Genomic DNA, 19820 nt, shown 5'->3' with positions numbered 1-19820 from the left:
GGTCCAGTTATTACACAGACTAAATGTAAGTTGAAGTGAGAGCAGACTGTCGATACTGGTTAAGGGTGTGTAGGGTGACAGTGACACCCAGCCTAGGTTCTAGGTCCAACCCCCAACCTCCAGAGTCGAGCTGCAGGCAAAACGAAGAGCAAGATACCCTGCTCTTATCTCACAAAAGTACTAAATCACGTCGGACAAGTAGGACAAAAGCATTTCCACAACGACCGAAGTTTTATTGTCTTTGCGTGGTGCACATCGTGTCTCGTCACATGTCAAGGCTAGCCTTCCCAAATGTCGAAGGGTTTCCTAGCATGACTCAAGCATTGGTTGAGGATGGGAAGGTAAACACAGTACAGTTGAACTCCCGTGTGTAAACAGAGACAGGCGTTGATGGACATCTCTACAGGTGCATAAGCACCTGCATCATGGGTATTATATCCGTATTGCATGCTAAGCTGGCCTACTGGGGTTAGGGGTTAAGGGTTAGGAGTCAGGAGTGAGGGTGAGGAATAAAGGTGAGGAGTGAGTGTAAGGGGTTAGGAAATAGGGTTACGATTTAGGAGGAGCACCAACCTGAACGTATGAACGGGGAGCGGCTCCTTCTGGCCTTGTCCTCTCATCTGAAGCACCTCCTTGGATGCCTTCCTCAGCCTCCTCTCTGCCGCCTCCTCCTGCCGCTGCTCCTGCTGGCTTTGGTTTGCCTGTGGAGCAACGGGATCTCCTCAGAACCTCCTATACCACTGGCTAAAAACACACAGCACCTCCTCCTCTACCAGTAAGCACACAGCACCTCCTCCTCCTCTACCAGTAAGCACACAGCACCTCCTCCTCCTCTACCAGTAAGCACACAGCACCTCCTCTTCCAGTAAGCACCTCTTCCTCTACCTGTAAGCACCACTTCCTCCTCTACCAGTAAACACGCAGCCACTCGTCTGACCGAGGCGTTTAAAATGAAAGAAGATGAGGTACACTTTCATTTTAACTTGGCTTAACACAAAAAGATTGTAGTTTGTCTCCAAACACATATACTTTGGCACTGTGATTATTAGCCTACCTGTGATTGGCCGCTGACCAGTTACCTTCCCCGTAGACAGCCAGGAGCAGCTGATAATACAATTGACCAACTGCATCTTGTTGTGTTGTTACTGGCGCTCGTTTTGAATAAGCGACTATTCGCTACACAACCCCCCTTTCGGACTCACAATGGTTAATTTGGAATTAAACTACTGGTCTGACTCTAGGTAAGACAGGCAAACGCCAATTCCCAGATATCATTTCCATCAAGCGACATAGCGCCGCTTTAATACAAGCGACATAGTGCCGCTTTAATACAAGCGACATAGTGCAGCTTTAATACAAGCGACATAGCGCCGCTTTAATACAAGCGACATAGTGCAGCTTTAACACAAGCGACATAGCGCCGCTTTAATACAAGCGACATAGTTCAGCTTTAATACAAGCGACATAGTGCAGCTTTAACACAAGCGACATAGTTCAGCTTTAATACAAGCGACATAGTGCAGCTTTAACACAAGCGACATAGTTCAGCTTTAATACAAGCGACATAGTGCAGCTTTAATACAAGCGACATAGTTCAGCTTTAATACAAGCGACATAGTGCAGCTTTAATACAAGCGACATAGTGCAGCTTTAACACAAGCGACATAGTTCAGCTTTAATACAAGCGACATAGTGCAGCTTTAACACAAGCGACATAGTGCAGCTTTAACACAAGCGACATAGTTCAGCTTTAATACAAGCGACATAGCGCCGCTTTAACACAAGCGACATAGTGCAGCTTTAACACAAGCGACATAGTTCAGCTTTAATACAAGCGACATAGCGCCGCTTTAACACAAGCGACATAGCGCCGCTTTAAAGAGCGCGTGCTGACCTGTCTCTGGGCCTCGCGCAGCAGGCAGCGGAAGCGCTGGTCTCTGAGGGCCCAGTGGGGGACCTCGGGGGCCGGGCCGGGGTGGGGCTCCTCCAGGCGGACCTTCAGCTCCCTCAGGGCGCTGAGCTCCTCGCCCAGCTGCCGCTGGCGCGTCCTGCAGGCCTGGAGGTCCAGCTCCAGGTCCAGGGAGGTGCGCGTGGGCTGCTCCGCCAGGGAGGAGCGGTACGACTGCTGCTGCTGCACACACACACACACACAGGAGCGCACACACACACACACACACACCAGAGCGCACACACACACCAGAGCGCACACACACACGCACCAGAGCGCCCACACACACACACACGCACCAGAGCGCCCACACACACACACACATACCGGAGCGCACACACACACACCAGAGCGCACTCACACACACACACCAGAGCGCCCACACACACACCAGAGCGCCCACACACACACCGGAGCGCACACACACACACACACACCAGAGCGCCCACACACACACACCAGAGCGCCCACACACACACACACACACATACCGGAGCGCACACACACACACCAGAGCGCACACACACACACACACCAGAGCGCCCACACACACACACCGGAGCGCACACACACACACCAGAGCGCCCACACACACACATACCGGAGCGCACACACACACACCAGAGCGCACACACACACACCAGAGCGCACACACACACACACACACACACACACACACACACCAGAGTGCCCACACACACACACACACACACCAGAGCGCACACACACACACACCAGAGCGCCCACACACACACACACACACACACACACACACACCAGAGTGCCCACACACACACACACACACACACACACACACACCAGAGTGCCCACACACACACACACACACACCAGAGCGCACACACACACACACCAGAGCGCCCACACACACACCAGAGCGCCCACACACACACACACACACACACACACACAGTGAATTTGAAGTTGAAAAAAGACTGAAAAGAGGACATCGCTGTAGCTTGATCAAAGATCGAAGCCGTTCCAGAAGGTTCCGGAGACGCGTCTGTACCTGCTTGTAGCGCAGGGTTCTCCTCTCCAACGTGTTCCTGACGAACGGGGACTTCTTTGGTAGCGTGGAGCTGTCACTGTCGCTGCGATACAGCTGAAGAGAGAGTTATTATCCACACAGTTAATGTGTGTGTGTGTGTGTGCTCTGGTGTGTGCGTGTGTGTGCTCCGGTGTGTGTGTGTGTGTGTGTGTGTGTGTGTGCTCCGGTGTGTGTGCATGTGTGTGCTCCGGTGTGTGTGTGTGTGTGTGTGTGCTCCGGTGTGTGTGTGTGTGTGCTCCGGTGTGTGTGTGCTCCTGTGTGTGTGTGTGTGTGCTCCGGTGTGTGTGTGTGTGTGTGTGTGTGTGTGTGTGTGTGTGTGTGTGTGTGTGTGTGTGTGTGTGTGTGTGTGTGTGTGTGCTCCGGTGTGTGTGTGTGTGTGTGTGCTCCGGTGTGTGTGTACTCCGGTGTGTGTGTGCTCCGGTGTGTGTGTGCTCTGGTGTGTGTGTGTGTGTGCTCTGGTGTGTGTGTGCGTCCTCACCCTGCAGACGTACTGACTGCGGGCCCCGGGGGAGAAGGTCTGGGAGCGGACGATGGTGCTGCTGCGGATGAAGGGGGAGGCGTGGCCCCAGCGAGCCCCCCGGACCCTCACCTGCTCCGGGTACATACCCTCCGTCATGGTGGCCTTCTCCACCTGCCGCACGCACGCACACACACACACAATTGTGAAAACAACAACAGCACTGTGACAACAAAAAACAACACTGTGAAAACAGCACCAACGTCTAGGGGTGTAGATCGGAGCCTTCATGACGATTCGATAGAATCGATTTCTTAAGCCAACAATTCGATTATTTTGATACTTCTGAATCCCCCACGATACGACTTCGATACGATTCAATACTCAATATTCTTAATATAATATCTATCTAATAAATCAACAAAAAAATAATAATTCGCCTTTCATTGTGAATACAGAAACAGTATTCTATACACACTTAAGTGTTAAAAATAAATAATAATAATATATATATATATTTTTTTAATAATCGATACTCTTGCGGACAAATCGATGCTGTATAAAAAAATCGGCTGTATAATTGATAATAATCGATAATATTTACACCCCTACCAACAACAACAACACCAACGACAACAACACTTTGACAATGACAACAACCACACCCAGACTGCAACACTATTACAAAAAACAACACTGTGAAAACAACAAGACCACCACCACCACCACCACAGCTCCACCCAGTGTGTGTGAGGGGGCGGTGTTACCTTGGCGGCGGGGGCTCTGCTGGCGGCGGGGGCCACAGTGTAGCAGAGCCCCTCCTGACAGGGCCCGGGGAACGGGGCACTGCTGCTGCACCCGCTGTCCACCGACTCCGCCTGCCAGCTCCTGCAACCCGCGACGCAGACACACCAGGTGAGGGTTTAGGGTGAGCCTCGCCCCGGCTCGCGGCGCGGCTGGGGCCAGGTCGGCGGAATGTGAGGCACGCCGAGAGGGGGAGGACCATCCCACACACAGGTGCAGGTAGACGACACGCTGGACGCGTGACGGTGTGATTTATGGCATTTTAACAGGCACGCACAGGCTAGGAGCGCTGCGCAGCTGGGCCATTGAAATAGTTTTGATACCTTATTTATACCTTATTCACACACACACACACCTCAAATCTAAATTAATATATTGTAATTGTTACCTCAGGTAATGTTACCTCATTTATTCTCATCCAGTTGAGACATGTACATTTCTATCTAACAACAGTGTGAGAGCAGAGACGAACACGGGACGAACCTCTCCGAGTTTGCCTCCACGTTGTCCCTCCTCCCCCGTCTCTCCCGCTCCGCTTCCTCCAGACGAACGGCCGCGTCCTGGAAGGACAGAAGAACGTTAGGGCTACGATCGTAGGGGTGCTTGAGCCCCTGCCCTTTTTGCCTCGTATTAAAAAGTGCCCTCTGAGTGTTCGATCGAAGGCCCCCCCCCCCCCGTCAACAATCGCGCCCGCAACTGCGCTCGTCCGTGATTCCCCGCCCCCCCCCCGCGCGGCAACAATCGCGCCCGCAACAGCGCTTGTCCGCGATCCACCCCCCTCCCCAAACAATCAACAATCCGGCCCCTGCCCCTCAAAACCCCTGTGCACGTGCCTGAATAGGAATGCATAAACAAGTGTGCATGTGCGTGTGCGTGTGTGTGTGTACCAGGCCTCTAGCTCTGAACTCGTCCTCCTGGCCGTCATGTTGCTGTCTGCTGTGACTTCTCTGCTCGGCTCCGCCCACCATCTGCACTCTCAGCCAATGGAAAACCATCTCCAGACCCCCCTCACAATCTGCCAAACCCAGCTGGGCCGTGCCCTGCAACGCACGCACGCACATGCACACGAACGCACACGCACACACACACACACACACACACAATCAGGAGTTTTCCATCAGGGTTACTGAAATGCATGGGGTGTCATAATAATAATAATATTCATTTCATATAATGATAATTTAATCCTAATGGATACTTAAGTATTTTGTGTGGAGTGATTTTTAAAAGTTAATAAGGAGACTTGGAATAAACACAAATTGAGAAATCTGTTTTAAATTGAACAAGAAGTCACAGTGCCACCTCTTGTGAAACCCCAGTTACTACAAGTCATGTTTTACTGCTGACACCCTGGTTATCACAGCCAATCAGAAACCAGCCTCGATTCCGTTTCACCCATAGGTGTCACACTCTCCCCTGTGGGTCGAGATTCTGACCTTACGGTAGTGGGGTAGAGGAGGGTGCCTGGACTACACTAGGGGGAAGGGTGGGAGGAAAGATGGAGAGACAGAGCGAGAAACAGAAAGAGACACGGAAGGAAACAGAAAGAGAGACACAGAGCGAGGCCGCGATAGAGACACACAGCGAAAGATGGACCGATCAACAGAGAGAGAGAGAGAGAGAGAGAGAGAGAGAGAGAGAGAGAGAGAGAGAGAGAGAGAGAGAGAGAGAGAGAGAGAGAGAGAGAGAGAGAGAGAGAGAGAGAACTGAATTCAAGTTCTGTTGAATTGAACCGAAAGACGGAGATACAGACACACTAGGGGGGTAACGGATGGGAGAAGGGGGATGAAGCCCGGCCTACCAGCAGCTCCTCGTGGGCCTGCGCTCCGAGCGAGCAGAGCGAGAGCTGGAGGGCGCAGGGCGCCAGGGCGGCGGTCGCCACGGGGATGCGGAAGCCCTCGTTGAAGGAGATTTGAGGCGTGGGCTCCAGGGCCTTGCAGCAGTAGAAGGCGCAGCAGGACCGGCTGGCGTCCACCGGCACCAGGTGCACCTTCACGTACCTGCGGCACCCCAGGACAACACCAGGTCATACAGGACAACACCGGGTCATACAGGACAACACCAGGTCATACAGGACAACACCGGGTCATACAGGACAACACCAGGTCATACAGGACAACACCGGGTCATACAGGACAACACCGGGTCATACAGGACAACACCGGGTCATACAGGACAACACCGGGTCATACAGGACAACACCGGGTCATACAGGACAACACCGGGTCATACAGGACAACACCGGGTCATACAGGACAACACCAGGTCATACAGGACAACACCGGGTCATACAGGACAACACCGGGTCATACAGGACAACACCGGGTCATACAGGACAACACCGGGTCATACAGGACAACACCGGGTCATACAGGACAACACCGGGTCATACAGGACAACACCGGGTCATACAGGACAACACCAGGTCATACAGGACAACACCGGGTCATACAGGACAACACCGGGTCATACAGGACAACACCAGGTCATACAGGACAACACCAGGTCATACAGGACAACACCGGGTCATACAGGACAACACCAGGTCATACAGGACAACACCAGGTCATACAGGACAACACCAGGTCATACAGGACAACACCAGGTCATACAGGACAACACCAGGTCATACAGGACAACACCAGGTCATACAGGACAACACCGGGTCATACAGGACAACACCAGGTCATACAGGACAACACCGGGTCATACAGGACAACACCGGGTCATACAGGACAACACCGGGTCATACAGGACAACACCAGGTCATACAGGACAACACCAGGTCATACAGGACAACACCGGGTCATACAGGACAACACCAGGTCATACAGGACAACACCGGGTCATACAGGACAACACCGGGTCATACAGGACAACACCGGGTCATACAGGACAACACCGGGTCATACAGGACAACACCGGGTCATACAGGACAACACCGGGTCATACAGGACAACACCAGGTCATACAGGACAACACCAGGTCATACATGGAACCGTTCTCTGATGCCGCAGCAGGCAGGGGGCGCCAACGCGCAGACCCCCAGGTCTCAGGTCAACCCCAGCGGGGGGGCTAAGCCAAAAGATGTACTTGTCATTTACATTTTGTCTTTCATTCGAAGTGACTTACAGAATATATGTATTTATGTCATTAATGAGCAGGTAGATGTTAGGGCATCTTGCTAAATAAAAGCCCTACAGGTAGGCTACGGATGCTGCTTATATTTACATTCGGGGCATTTAGCAGATACTTTTATCCAAAGTGACTTATAATAAATAGATTTGCTCATGTAGCACTTAAAGTAGAAGTTTTGTAGCTACTCCAAATGTGATTCTGTGCTTTGATTCTCTGCCTCACTTGTAGGCTTTTAATAAGAGCAATACTTCAGCTCTGAGAATGCAGGAAGCGGTCAGAGTGACGGAGCCACGAGACAGTGTTTACATCCTGACACCGATCTCACTCGACACTCACACTTTGTGTCCGTCTCGCACTGTGGACTTGTTGAGATTCTTCAGCTGCAGGAGATGTAACAGGAGACTCTGAGAGGTCGAGTCGTACCTGGAACGCATGTGGAGAGAGCGAGAGCGAGAGAGAGAGAGATTTTAACACTTACAATCAAAATGTGTATCATTACCAGTAATTGTAAAGTCATGCAAGTCTTTTGTAATCTTTAGTTTGTAATCTTTAGATTATTATAGATAAGAATCTTATTTGCATGCATATGCATTTGCTTTGGCTTATGTTATTTTATTCTTTCCATGCCATTGAAACCCTTTGAATTGAATGGAGACACAGAGATGCTGTTCCGAAGTACAGAGGTGAGTGTCAGTGGAACGGGTCTTGTGTCTGGGTCTGCTTGTGTCGGTGCTGGGGGTCCCGTACTCACAGCACTCCCAGATGGATCTGGACCGGCTCGCTCACAGACGCCAGCTCCTTCATGTAGGCCAGCTCCTCAGACTCCTCCGTCCTGCAGGAACACACGTACAACCTCACTTGATAACTTAGATTTTTACCACAAGGGCCAACATTTAAAGTATGAATTCAGTCATGCAAGGTTCAACTCACTGACGGCCTTACATTTAAACCCACTGACGGACAAATGTCAGAACTCGCCGGCTCACATTTTCAATTTTCTACTAACATTTTAACTAATTTTATATCACTCACTCAAATGTTAACTCACTGACTGGCATCTTGCCTGACTGAAATATTGTTACTGTAGGTCACACAAACTACTGGAATCTGAAACGGCGAGGCCATGGCCCTGTTTACAAGAGACAAATAGATTCTACAACCATTCTTGAATTACCCTTGTGTCGCATTTAAAAAATATATCTGTTTACAGGAAGAGGCAGCGCACTCACAACCGTCTCTCTCAGTCTATATGGGTAGTTCACCAGAGATCCCCCTGGACATGCGCTTGTGCACACAGATCTTCAGATATTTATAACATCCATGGTTTTTGCATCATAGTCAGTCAGGACAGCAACCTCTCTCTCTTCATTCTAGATTGAATGTAGCATGAACCACCTCCGGAGGTGGATTTGAAACGGTTGTCTCCATCTCTTGTACAACGGTTCCTGCCTGTGCGGACCGAGAAAACATCTCACAATCTCTAGCTCACAACCACTCTCAACTCCCGATTTAAAGAGACGCTAAAAGCAGGGCCCATGTGAGCCGTCTATGACTTTGACTATGTCCTCAAGTGTAGTTTCTTCCTCGACCACTAGATGGAGCCAGTGCTACAGCGAGACGGGGGAGAGGGACGTGGAGCAACAAACTGGGAGGAGAGATGGAGTGGAGAAACAAACTGGGAGGAGAGATGAGAGGGAGAGAGAAGGAACCAGCGAGAGAGAGAAGGAACCAGTGAGAGAGAGAGAGAGAGCGAAAGAAGAATTGAATTGATATTCAAGCTCTTATGTATTGAAATCAAGTGAGAGGCTGAGAGAGACACAGAGACAGAGAGAGACACAGAGACAGAGAGAGACACAGAGACAGAGAGAGACACAGAGACAGAGAGAGACACAGAGAGACAGAGAGGGAGACAGAGACAGAGAGGAGACAGAGACAGAGAGACAGAGAGGGAGACAGAGAGAGACACAGAGACAGAGAGAGACAGAGAGACACAGAGACAGAGAGACACAGAGACAGACACAGACACAGAGAGAGACAGAGAGAGACAGAGACACACAGACAGAGAGAGACACCGAGACAGAGGGTAGGGCGCTCCTCACCGCCGGCCCCAGGCCTCGAACACCCCGCTGTCCGTGGCCAAAGCGTCTTCCGAGGGGCCCGCAGACACACGTCGCGCACGGCGCCCGCTACGGTTGGCGCTGTTGCACCTCAGGGTGACTCCTGGACACACACACACACACACACACACACGGTCATTCAGTGGATTGACATACACAGCTTAGTTCAGAGAACGTAAAAGACGGTTTTTAAACGTTGCCGTTTCAATCCTGCAGTAACTCCAAGGTGTGGTCCCGTTTGGACGGCGAACGCCTTGCATGGCAGCGCCGTCTCTCAGGTCACCGAGGGCTCCGGGGTCAATGAGGTCACTCGCCTGCGGAGGTGAACGCCCCCTGGTGCCCGGCGTCTCTCGGCGCGGCGCCCGTCTCCTCCGGGAGGGGCGGGGCTTGCTGGCCCCGCCGGCCCTCCAGCAGACAGCGGCCCGCCAGCTCCAGGTACTCCTCCGTCATCTGGGCCAGGGGGCAGTCCTGAGACCCCGCCCCCGCGGCCGCCAGCGTCGCCACCGCCGCCGCCGCCGCCGTCGTCGCGTGGGGCGTGTCCAGCGGCGAGCTGGGCGGGGACAGCGAGGAGAGCGAGGAGCGGGAGGAGAGCGAGGCGAGCGAGTGCGGCGTGTCCTGCGAGCGCTTGGGCTTGCCCTGCAGGGGCGGGGCGGCGGCCTCGCAGGCGGCGGTGGCGGCGGCGTCCCGGGCGGCGGCGGCCAGCACGTCGGCGGGCGGCAGGTAGCGGGGGTGGGGCTCGTGGGCGTCGTCGTGGCGCTCGTACTGCGGCACGCCGTAGATGTCGCTGAAGCTGATGGAGCTGAGCGAGCCGCGGCTGGACGCCAGGGAGCCCCGGCTGGACGCCAGGGAGCCCCGGCTGCTGCTGGACGACACGGTCAGGGAGCTGGCTGAGAGGCTGGGGGGAGGAGGAGGAGGAGGAGGAGGAGGAGGAGGAGGAGGAGGAGGAGTTGGACATCAGTACTCGATGGATACAATAAAACAACAATTCCAATACAAGAAAACAACAATTCTAACATGGATATTGAATACGACATTAGTAGTACACCAGCACTAGTCCTACATGTATACAACATGATCAATGATCCGGAATAATACAATAGTACCAGTGCTAGAGAAAGTCAACAAACAACCCCAGTAATATGGTGCATTTGATAAAACCCAAATACTAGAAGAGCACGATAACAAAGTGGAATAATAATAACGTAGTGTGTGGAAAAAGAGTGTGTGGAAGCATGCCATTAGCCAATCATAGAGGACAAGGGTGGACATTACGGTATGCCTATCGTCTGAGTCACGCAGCGATAGTGCACGCCACCCAAAGTATAACTAGCAGTGGGCATTAACCATGGGGTGCACACACACACACACACACACACACACACACACACACACACACATAGAAAGACAGACACACAGAGACACAGACAGACAGGCAGACAGACAGGCAGGCAGACAGGCAGGCAGATAGACAGGCACCTCTTGAGCTGGGAGTGCAGGTAGGTGGTGAGCCGTGTGGTCTCCTCCAGCTGTCTCAGTAGGATGTTCCTCTTCTCCTGTAGGAGGATCCTACCGGGACACATAAGATGTAAACCTACCTCACCACAGCAAACCCTTTCACAACCAACCGGCAATACCAATCCGTACCATTTGTAACCGTTATCTGTAAACCTACGCTGTGTTTCCAGATCCAAAAAACATCGGTGCACAAAACCACTGTCATCTGGGATGACAGTGGTATTGTGGTGGTTTTGGCGTTCGGTGGTGACATCAACAGCGTTAATATAGACCTAAAGGATCGCTGATGGCACCTTCTGCTCCTCCCTCTGCTTCTCCTTCCTTCTATCCTCCTCCCTCTCTTCTTCCTCCCTCTCCTCCTCCGTGTCTCTCTCCTCCTCCTCACTCCCATCCTCCTACTCATCTCCCTCCTCCCTCTCCTCTGCCTCATCACTCTCCTCCTTCTCACTCTCATCTTGTCCTCCATCATCTTATCCACCTCCTCCCTCTCCCTCTCCTCCGCCTCATCTTCCTCCTACATCTCCTCCTCCTTTCCTCTCATCTTCCTCCATCTCCTCCTCCTCCTCTCTATCCTCCCCCTCCCCCTCCTCCGCCACCTCCTCCTCCCGTACCTCTGGTTGGCTCCCTGGTTCTGGGAGGTGTGGGCCCTCTGCACCTCCTCCTCCAGCCGCTGCCGCTCCTCCTCCAGCTGCAGGGAGGTGTCGGGGGGCTGCGGCTGCTGGCCGAGGAGCGTGATCTCCTGGAGGAGCGCCTCCTTCTCGCGGACCAGCTGCATGAAGCCCCGGTCCCGCTCCGCCTCCGCCTGGCCCGACCAGCTCTCCCCCTCCAGCTGGGCCAGCTGCTGCTGGATGCTCTGCACCCTGACGGGGACACCATCATACCAGGTATTATATACCAGCTATCCTACACTACAGGGACACCATCATACCAGGTATTATACCATCTATCCTACAATACAGGGACACCATCATACCAGGTATTATACCAGCTATCCTACACTACAGGAACACCATCATACCAGGTATTATACCAGCTATCCTACATTATCATATTATATATTGTACCATCTATCCTTCATGTACATTATCATGTTATACCATCTGTCTTACATGTACATTATCATATTATACCATCTATCCTTCAGGTACATTATCATATTATACCATCTATCCTTCATGTACATTATCATATGAGATATGATACCATCTATCCTACATGTACATGATCATAATACGAGTTATTATACCATCTATCCTTCAATGACATTATATTATACCATCTGTCTTACATGTAAATTATCATATTATATATTATACCATCTATCCTACATGAACATTATCATATGAGATATACCATCTATCCTATATGTACATTATCATATTAAACCATCCATCCTCCATGTACATTATCACATGATATATTTTATAATGATCCATTTGCTGAATAAGACGCCCTTTACATTCACCTACATTTGCTCGCACACAGCTCTTTATTATACTCTGATACACTATATCTTTACATTCTACGTTACTGGGGCCTTGCAGAAAAGTGTAGGAGGGCAGCACTGTACGCCTATCCGGTAAGACTGCCAAAAAATATCCATACAGGTGCCTTCTGAGGACCTCAGTGAGGACGGCACAATCCCGGCCTGAGACCGAGACTGTCTAAGGCTCAAATAAAACGATGTTTATATGTTTGACTTCAGACTGTGACTCAGAGACGGAACACAGAAGTTTCCACAGGTCCTGCTCTCGCCCTCTCTCCATCACCTCTGATCTCATAGTTGGCATTTGAGTAGTCAGCATAGCAACATGAACACCCCCCCCCCCCCCCCCGTCCTCAACACACACACACACACACACACACACACACACACACACACACACACATCATGGCTAACATAATGCATACTTACATACATACATTTTATTGGTTAGTTATTTCATGGCAGGGTGCAGGTTGTGCATGTGACATGTCTGCATGTTGTGTGTGGATGTATGTTGTCTGTGTTCATGTTATGTTTGTGTACATGTCACGTGTGTGTATTTTGCTTGTATATGTTGTGTGTGTGTGTGTGTGTGCATGTTGTCTATGTGTATGCTGTCTGTGTGTACATGTTATGTGTGTATGGTGTCTGTGTGTATTTTGTTTGTGCAGGTTGCGTGTGTACATGTTGCCCGTGCTAGTTCTGTGCTAACTCAAACTGTGCTAGCTCCAGCTTGGTGATTCGCTATACTTACTTCTTCTTGGCCTCTTCATACTGCCAGTTGAGCTTCACTTTGTCCACCAACGGAGACGAATCTGGGGAACCGTACTGGCAGAGAAGAGGAGATTAAATGACAGGGCCATGTCAGATCTTTAGCTGGATACAGTTGATGCCCAATATTCACTTTACACAGTCGCCCGGGTTGTGTCATGTCTGTATATGTATTGAGTTACATATCGGCTTCTACTTTTCAGTTATGTTTGTTTAGCAACGAGCGTAAGAAAATTCCCCCTGCACTTGTTGAGTGGTCATGTAACTCTTGAATTTTATTTGACCATTTGAAGAAGTTAAAGCACTGTAAGAGTTTAAACACACACACATTGTGATGCCAAAATACACACCAGAGATGTAGTGCTGATGCTAACTACACAGTAGGAGTGTAAGTACACAAGGTGGACTTAAAAACTGGCATCAGAGAGATTGATGGAGTGGAGGTTAAATCACATCAACCGTGTCACCTTTTGGAAGGTTCTATAAAAGTATCATGTGGTCCCCTGCTTCTATAAAATAATAAAGCAGTCACCAAGATTCGTATATAATTAATTCATAAATTCCAGCACCCTGTAAAACGTTATTTGGCACATTCAAATTAATGTTAACAGACTCATATAACATCTTGAATTATCCTCAAACATTTCTTCATGCTTCTCATTCCACCGTGTCGCGACTTGCAAGAGAACGCAAAAAATGTCTTGAGCTTGCAATCCATCAAGTGCCATCAAGCGTCACCTAGCAACCCAGTGACTTGTTTATCAGCTGTTTTCATGGCGTTGGGCGACATTCATTTTGAGGGCTGCAACTATGCTCTGGAAAAGCTTTAGGTTTGGATATGAAATACAAATGGATAAGTTAGACAGGTATTAGGTTATAGATTTATTGCCTTTATTTTCTATCTATTTTTTATTTTATTACTAACTTAACTTTATTTTTACCAGAGAGATACATGATCTGATACCAGAGAGACTGGGTTAGAGTCCTAGAATCTGGGTTGGAGTCCCAGAGAAAGGACCAAGTTCCTTTAGGTCTGGTTGGAGTCCTGACGTGGGTATCAGAGAGATACATGATCTGATAGAGACTTTAGGTCGGGTTGAAGTCCCGACGTGGGTAAGGACCAAGTTCCTTTAGGTCGGGTTGGAGTCCCAACGTGGTTATACCAGAGAGACTGTTGATCTGATCTTAAATACATTGCACTTTCTAAAATGCTTTTTTAACTTTGCCTTAATTTTACTTTTTTTCTTCTAATTATCTATTATTTTTATTGTATGACAATGTTTATATGTGAAGCACTTTGAGTCTGCCTTGTGTATGAAAAGTGCTTTATAAATAAAGTTGCCTTGCCTTGCCTAGATAATTAAAGTTAAGCTATAAGGGAAAGTTAGCATAAAACGGTTAGAGCTAGGAATAAGGTTAGCTTTGGTGTGGCTAAGGTCTGGATGAGGACCAGGCTGAGGGCAGTGCATCGCAGCAACGCGCCCAGCAGCAGTCCCTCTAGCCGGGCCTGCAGTAGGGCCAGTGGCACCCTGGGGGCTGGAGGGCACCCTACCTCTCCCAGGTATTCTGTCTGGCAGCCCGTCTCGCAGAACTGCAGCTGATTGGCCAAGTCGCCCGCAGCGCTCACCGACTCGTCCCCTAGCGATGTGTTGCTATGGAAGTTCAGCGTCAGTTTAGCCAGGCTCTGATTGGTTGAGAGGAACACAGGAAAGGGAGAGAGTTGATGAAGGCGTAACAATAAAGACATGATGTTACCGGGACATGAACATGGATTTAAGTGAGGTTTTTTAGGGTTGTGAAAAGCATCTAAAATATTCAATTTGCTCAAAAACATTGGATTTTGGCTGTTTGGAGTTAACCCTGAAAAGTGAATAAGTAACAACATGATTTTGAAATCCCTTGATTGATTGTAAAATCATGTCCCCACTGTTGACCACTGGTTCAAGTTTAACTCTTTTCTTCTCAGGTACACAGAACCACACCTTTGTTTTGGAATGTATCAGTGGTTTTGACGTGGCTGATAATGTACCGACAACAGTGACTTGTTTGTGGCATACCAAATTCGATACCTATTTTACAAATCGGCCATTATAGTTGACATAGTAGACAAAGACAAATAGTCTACATTATTGCATCATCATTGGTCTCTGCAGGTGAAATACAGTCCCTGAAGTTTGTGTTTGGTTTTTGAGGAGACTACCTGGATGAGGACTACAGGTGTGGGAGGAGACTACAGGTGTGGGAGGGGCCTACCTGGATGAGGGCTACAGGTGTGGGAGGAGCCTACAGGTGTGGGAGGAGCCTACAGGTGTGGGAGGAGCCTACCTGGATGAGGGCTACAGGTGTGGGAGGAGCCTACAGGTGTGGGAGGAGTCTACCTGTATGAGGGCTACAGGTGTGGGAGGAGCCTACAGGTGTGGGAGGAGCCTACCTGGATGAGGGCTACAGGTGTGGGAGGAGCCTACAGGTGTGGGAGGAGCCTACAGGTGTGGGAGGGGCCTACCTGGATGAGGGCTACAGGTGTGGGAGGAGCCTACAGGTGTGGGAGGAGCCTAGCTGGATGAGGGCTACAGGTGTGGGAGGAGCCTAGCTGGATGAGGGCTACAGGTGTGGGAGGAGCCTACCTGGATGAGGACTACAGGTGTGGGAGGAGCCTACCTGGATGAGGGCTACAGGTGTGGGAGGAGCCTACAGGTGTGGGAGGAGCCTACAGGTGTGGGAGGAGCCTAGCTGGATGAGGGCTACAGGTGTGGGAGGAGCCTACCTGGATGAGGTCCTGCCTCTCCTTCTCGCCCGTGCTGATGGCCTTCTTGATGCTGCGCAGCTCGTTGAAGATGGCCTGCGCCTCGTCCAGCTTGTAGTTGGTCTGACTGCTGGACATCTTCCTGTCGATCCTGACAAACACAAGGAGTAAAGCATGCTTAATCATTCAGCAGACACTCTCACCCCAACCACTGTAACCAGGGTGAGCATCTCACACACACACACACACACACACACACACACACACACACACACACACACACACACACACACACACACACACACACACACACACACACACACACACACACACACACACACCACTGTGTTGGACTTTGGGACTCAGACCCTAAACCTTTCGGCTGACATGAAGGCCATTCATGTTTTTAATAATATTTAAATATCCTTTAAAAATAACCCTCATAAAGGAAAACATATACACAAAATGTACAACAAATATCAATAGTGTGTGTTCGTGCGTGTGTGTGTGTGTAGCCGAGTGAGGGAACAGTGAGTGAATGAAATGAGTGTACATTTTCATTCAGAAGGAGGTATGCGATGCTTCATCATCTCACTGGACATTAAGACACTCACCACGTCCTAATTATAGTCTGTGCATTCCCCCCCGCCCCCCCTCCTCTTTTGACACCTCATTATAATAACTCAAGTTAGAGATGACCTCGCTCCTTCCTTTACCAGAAACAGGGCCGCGTCTCGAAGGGGAAATGTTTTCATGGGAAACGCATCAGTATCAAGTCATGGTCGGGCGATTTCAATAAATTAAGTCATATGCTCATAGCAGCAGGGCCACTAACTTCTGAAATCACTCTTTCCACGAACAGCATCAAGAAACATTAAGCTAAATTATGTTGACAGTTGGGTCAGGGTAAACATTTATCTTAATCTGTTCTCACGTGCAGAGTCTTTTTTTTCTTTTTTAAAGGCCCAGTTTCAAAGGCCAAAATAGTTGGGAAGTGAAACGTGAGCTAGCCTGCAGCGTAGCCAGCCATAGCCGAGTGCTAGCTCTCCCTGGCTAACAGAAATGCTCCCGAAAGAAGGGACTACAAATAAACAAACTAGCTTGTGTTTTTTTCTTACCTCAGCCGCCAACACAGTGAACAATAATAGCAAACTACGTTTTCATACCGTACTATAACAGCTGACACAGCTAACAGACAACACCCCAGGACTACTAAAGTACCAACTACGATCCATTATCCCAATATGACTCCAAATTCATCCATCTTAAGGATTGTTTCAAATCTGTAGGGGAGCTTCAAGAGGCTCGGGAGGCCCCCTGAATCTGAAGGTGTGTGCGTATGTGTGTGTGTGTGTGTGTGTGTGTGTGAGGGGAGAGGAGGAGAAAGGAGGAGAAGGAGGAGGCCTGGGTGCCGCTAAGGGCCTGCATGCCTTGGACCTAGCCTTGGCATGTGGTTCTGGCCCCACCACAGCCCTCTCCCTCTTCAACAGCAGGTACTGTTCTGCTGCCCAGGGGCCTGGCCGCCCCTAAACAAGCAGTGCTTTGTCCCCCCGCGGCCCCCTTCTGCTGGCAGGCCCTGGGCTCTGCTCAGTGGCTCCACTACCTCTGGCTGTTTGTGTATATTTACCACTTTAAAGATAGAGATATATATATATATATATATATATATATATATACACATATATATATTTACGCACAATTTAATATTTATAAATTCCTACACGCTTAATGTATGTTCATAGACACGGATATATCCATCTATTAGATTAGAGACATACATACTTACATACGTACATAAATATGTATGCATTTGCGCCAGCAGCTAGAATGCTGATGGTGGTTGGGGAGGGGCTGATGGGAGAGGGGAGGGGCTGATGGGACGGGGGGAGGGGGGGGGGCGGGGGTTTCCATCAGGTGGGGGTTCTTTGGACTCCCTGCTGTGGCGCAGGACGAAGGGGAAACGAGCGGCCATATTGGCAACATCAGCTGAGATAGGAAACAATAGAAACTGTTTGAACAATAGAAGCTTCTCCGGACAATTTAACTATTTCGAACAATAGAAACGATTAGAACAATCAACTATTCGAAGAATATAAACTGTTCCAAAAGAATAGCTGCCTGGGCTCCCTACCGCTGGGTGAACCACAACAAATTCAGGACTAGGTGTAAACATACACACACACACACACACACACACACACACACACACACACACACACACACACACACACACACACACACACACACACACACACACACACACACACACACACACACACACACACACACACACACACGGATGAATCTGTGTTTTCTGCAAGCTGTGTGTTGTGCTGGCTATTCTGGGAGCGGAGGGTTGTGTATTATCTAGCAGATAAGAGCCTGTGGCCAGGACTCAGGAAGAGCAGAGGAATGCACCCCCTCCCTCTCCTCCCCGCTCCCTCTCCACACAGCTACTTCCTGTCCGGGCCACGGCTCTGGACATCCTCTTCCTGGGGTGGAGTCCCCACGTTTCCGCTGAAAAAATTTCTCTATTGCTCTCCTCGAAATCTCCTCTCTTTTTTCCCCTCCTCTCCTCTCTCCTCCACACGCTCTTCTCCGCTCTCCTCGGCCTCTCCGCTCCACTCCACATACTCTCTTCTCTATTCAAATGCTCATCTCCTCCTCAAGCTGTCTTCCCCCGTCCTCTCCGAAACCTACACCCTCTCCTCAACTCAAACTCGCTCCTCTACTCAAACTCCCTCTCCTAACTCTCCCTCTTCAACCGTCGCCTCTCATCTCCTCAAACACTCGTCTTCTCAAACGCTACGTTTCTGTATCTTCAGAAACACATAGCCACTGGGAAATCAGTGGTGAGGAATAGTATTTAGTTCTGCTTATTTATAGAAACGTCGCCCGACAATTTTTATAAATAAAGTTTTCATAAGTTATGTTTTTTTTATTGACTGATTTGCTGTGCGGCTGTGCGGATTACACCTTCGTTATACAATTCATTATATGATTAAATTATATTAAGCTGTAGCCCGGAGCGCAACATAAGCTGGGAAATGTTTCTGGAAAGAGTCACTCTTAGTTATGATCTTGTTTTCATCACACACCATAAAAAAGCCTACTAATATAACATGACTCAGGTTCTATATACAGTTTTAACGGCTATCCAAGTACTTGAGTATGACTCCAATCTTCATTTTTGACAGAATACTCATGTTGGTGCTGCTTGTTTATAGCCTTCTGTCCACCGCGGTTTGTGTGAGTTCCTTTGGGCCAAGACACATTCGTTTTATTTGTAAATAACCGGAATAAACCCTGGTCGTAAAATGAGGGCAAGGTGACAGTTCTTAAACCGACAAGTTTTAAACCGACAGGCAGGTAAGCTAAGTGGAGTGTGGATGAGGAGGATGAGGGAGAGAGAGATGAAGACAGACAGAGAGAGGGTGTGTGTGTGTGTGACACCGTGAGAGTGTGTGTTGGGTGTCCATGGGTGGGAACCTGCGTGGGTGAGGTCAGTGTACTGGGGAGGAAGAGTAGGAAGGGTGGGCTCCGCGGGGGCACTCACTCACACACACACGTAAGACTTACTCCTGCAGGGTCTCCACGCCCATCTGGTTGTAGTGGAGCTCCTGCTTCATCTGGGCTAGTTCCTGCTTTAGCCTGCAGAGCTGGGGGGGGGGGAAAGAGAGAGAGAGAGAGAGAGAGAGAGAGAGAGAGAGAGAGAGAGAGAGAGAGAGAGAGAGAGAGAGAGAGAGAGAGAGAGAGAGAGAGAGAGAGAGAGAGA

The 19820-nt window shown here is 49.8% G+C and overlaps 1 protein-coding gene across 1 annotated transcript; it reads right to left on the bottom strand.

The window, feature by feature from the left end:
* Nucleotides 1-573: 573 nt before the first annotated feature.
* On the bottom strand, nt 574-19699 carry LOC311376155 (protein WWC3-like; the record flags this gene model as incomplete). The annotated part of the gene is made up of 18 exons (XM_084491025.1): nt 19625-19699; nt 16067-16196; nt 14855-14986; nt 13286-13359; nt 11657-11905; nt 11007-11096; nt 9845-10425; nt 9513-9633; nt 8165-8245; nt 7750-7836; nt 6077-6275; nt 5163-5315; nt 4759-4835; nt 4239-4359; nt 3493-3645; nt 2976-3068; nt 1895-2131; nt 574-701 (listed from the first exon to the last, which is right to left on the bottom strand). Coding segments are annotated over exons 1-18 (2756 nt in total), but the record flags the coding sequence as incomplete, so codon positions are not given.
* Between the last annotated feature and the right edge of the window lie 121 nt (nt 19700-19820).

This window comes from Micromesistius poutassou (genome assembly GCF_964030765.1).
Source record: "Micromesistius poutassou genome assembly, contig: SCAFFOLD_4601, whole genome shotgun sequence".
Classification (NCBI taxonomy): Eukaryota; Metazoa; Chordata; class Actinopteri; order Gadiformes; family Gadidae; genus Micromesistius; species Micromesistius poutassou.
The sequence above is the reverse complement of the archived record's forward strand: the minus strand, read 5'-3'. Positions and strand labels throughout refer to the sequence as shown.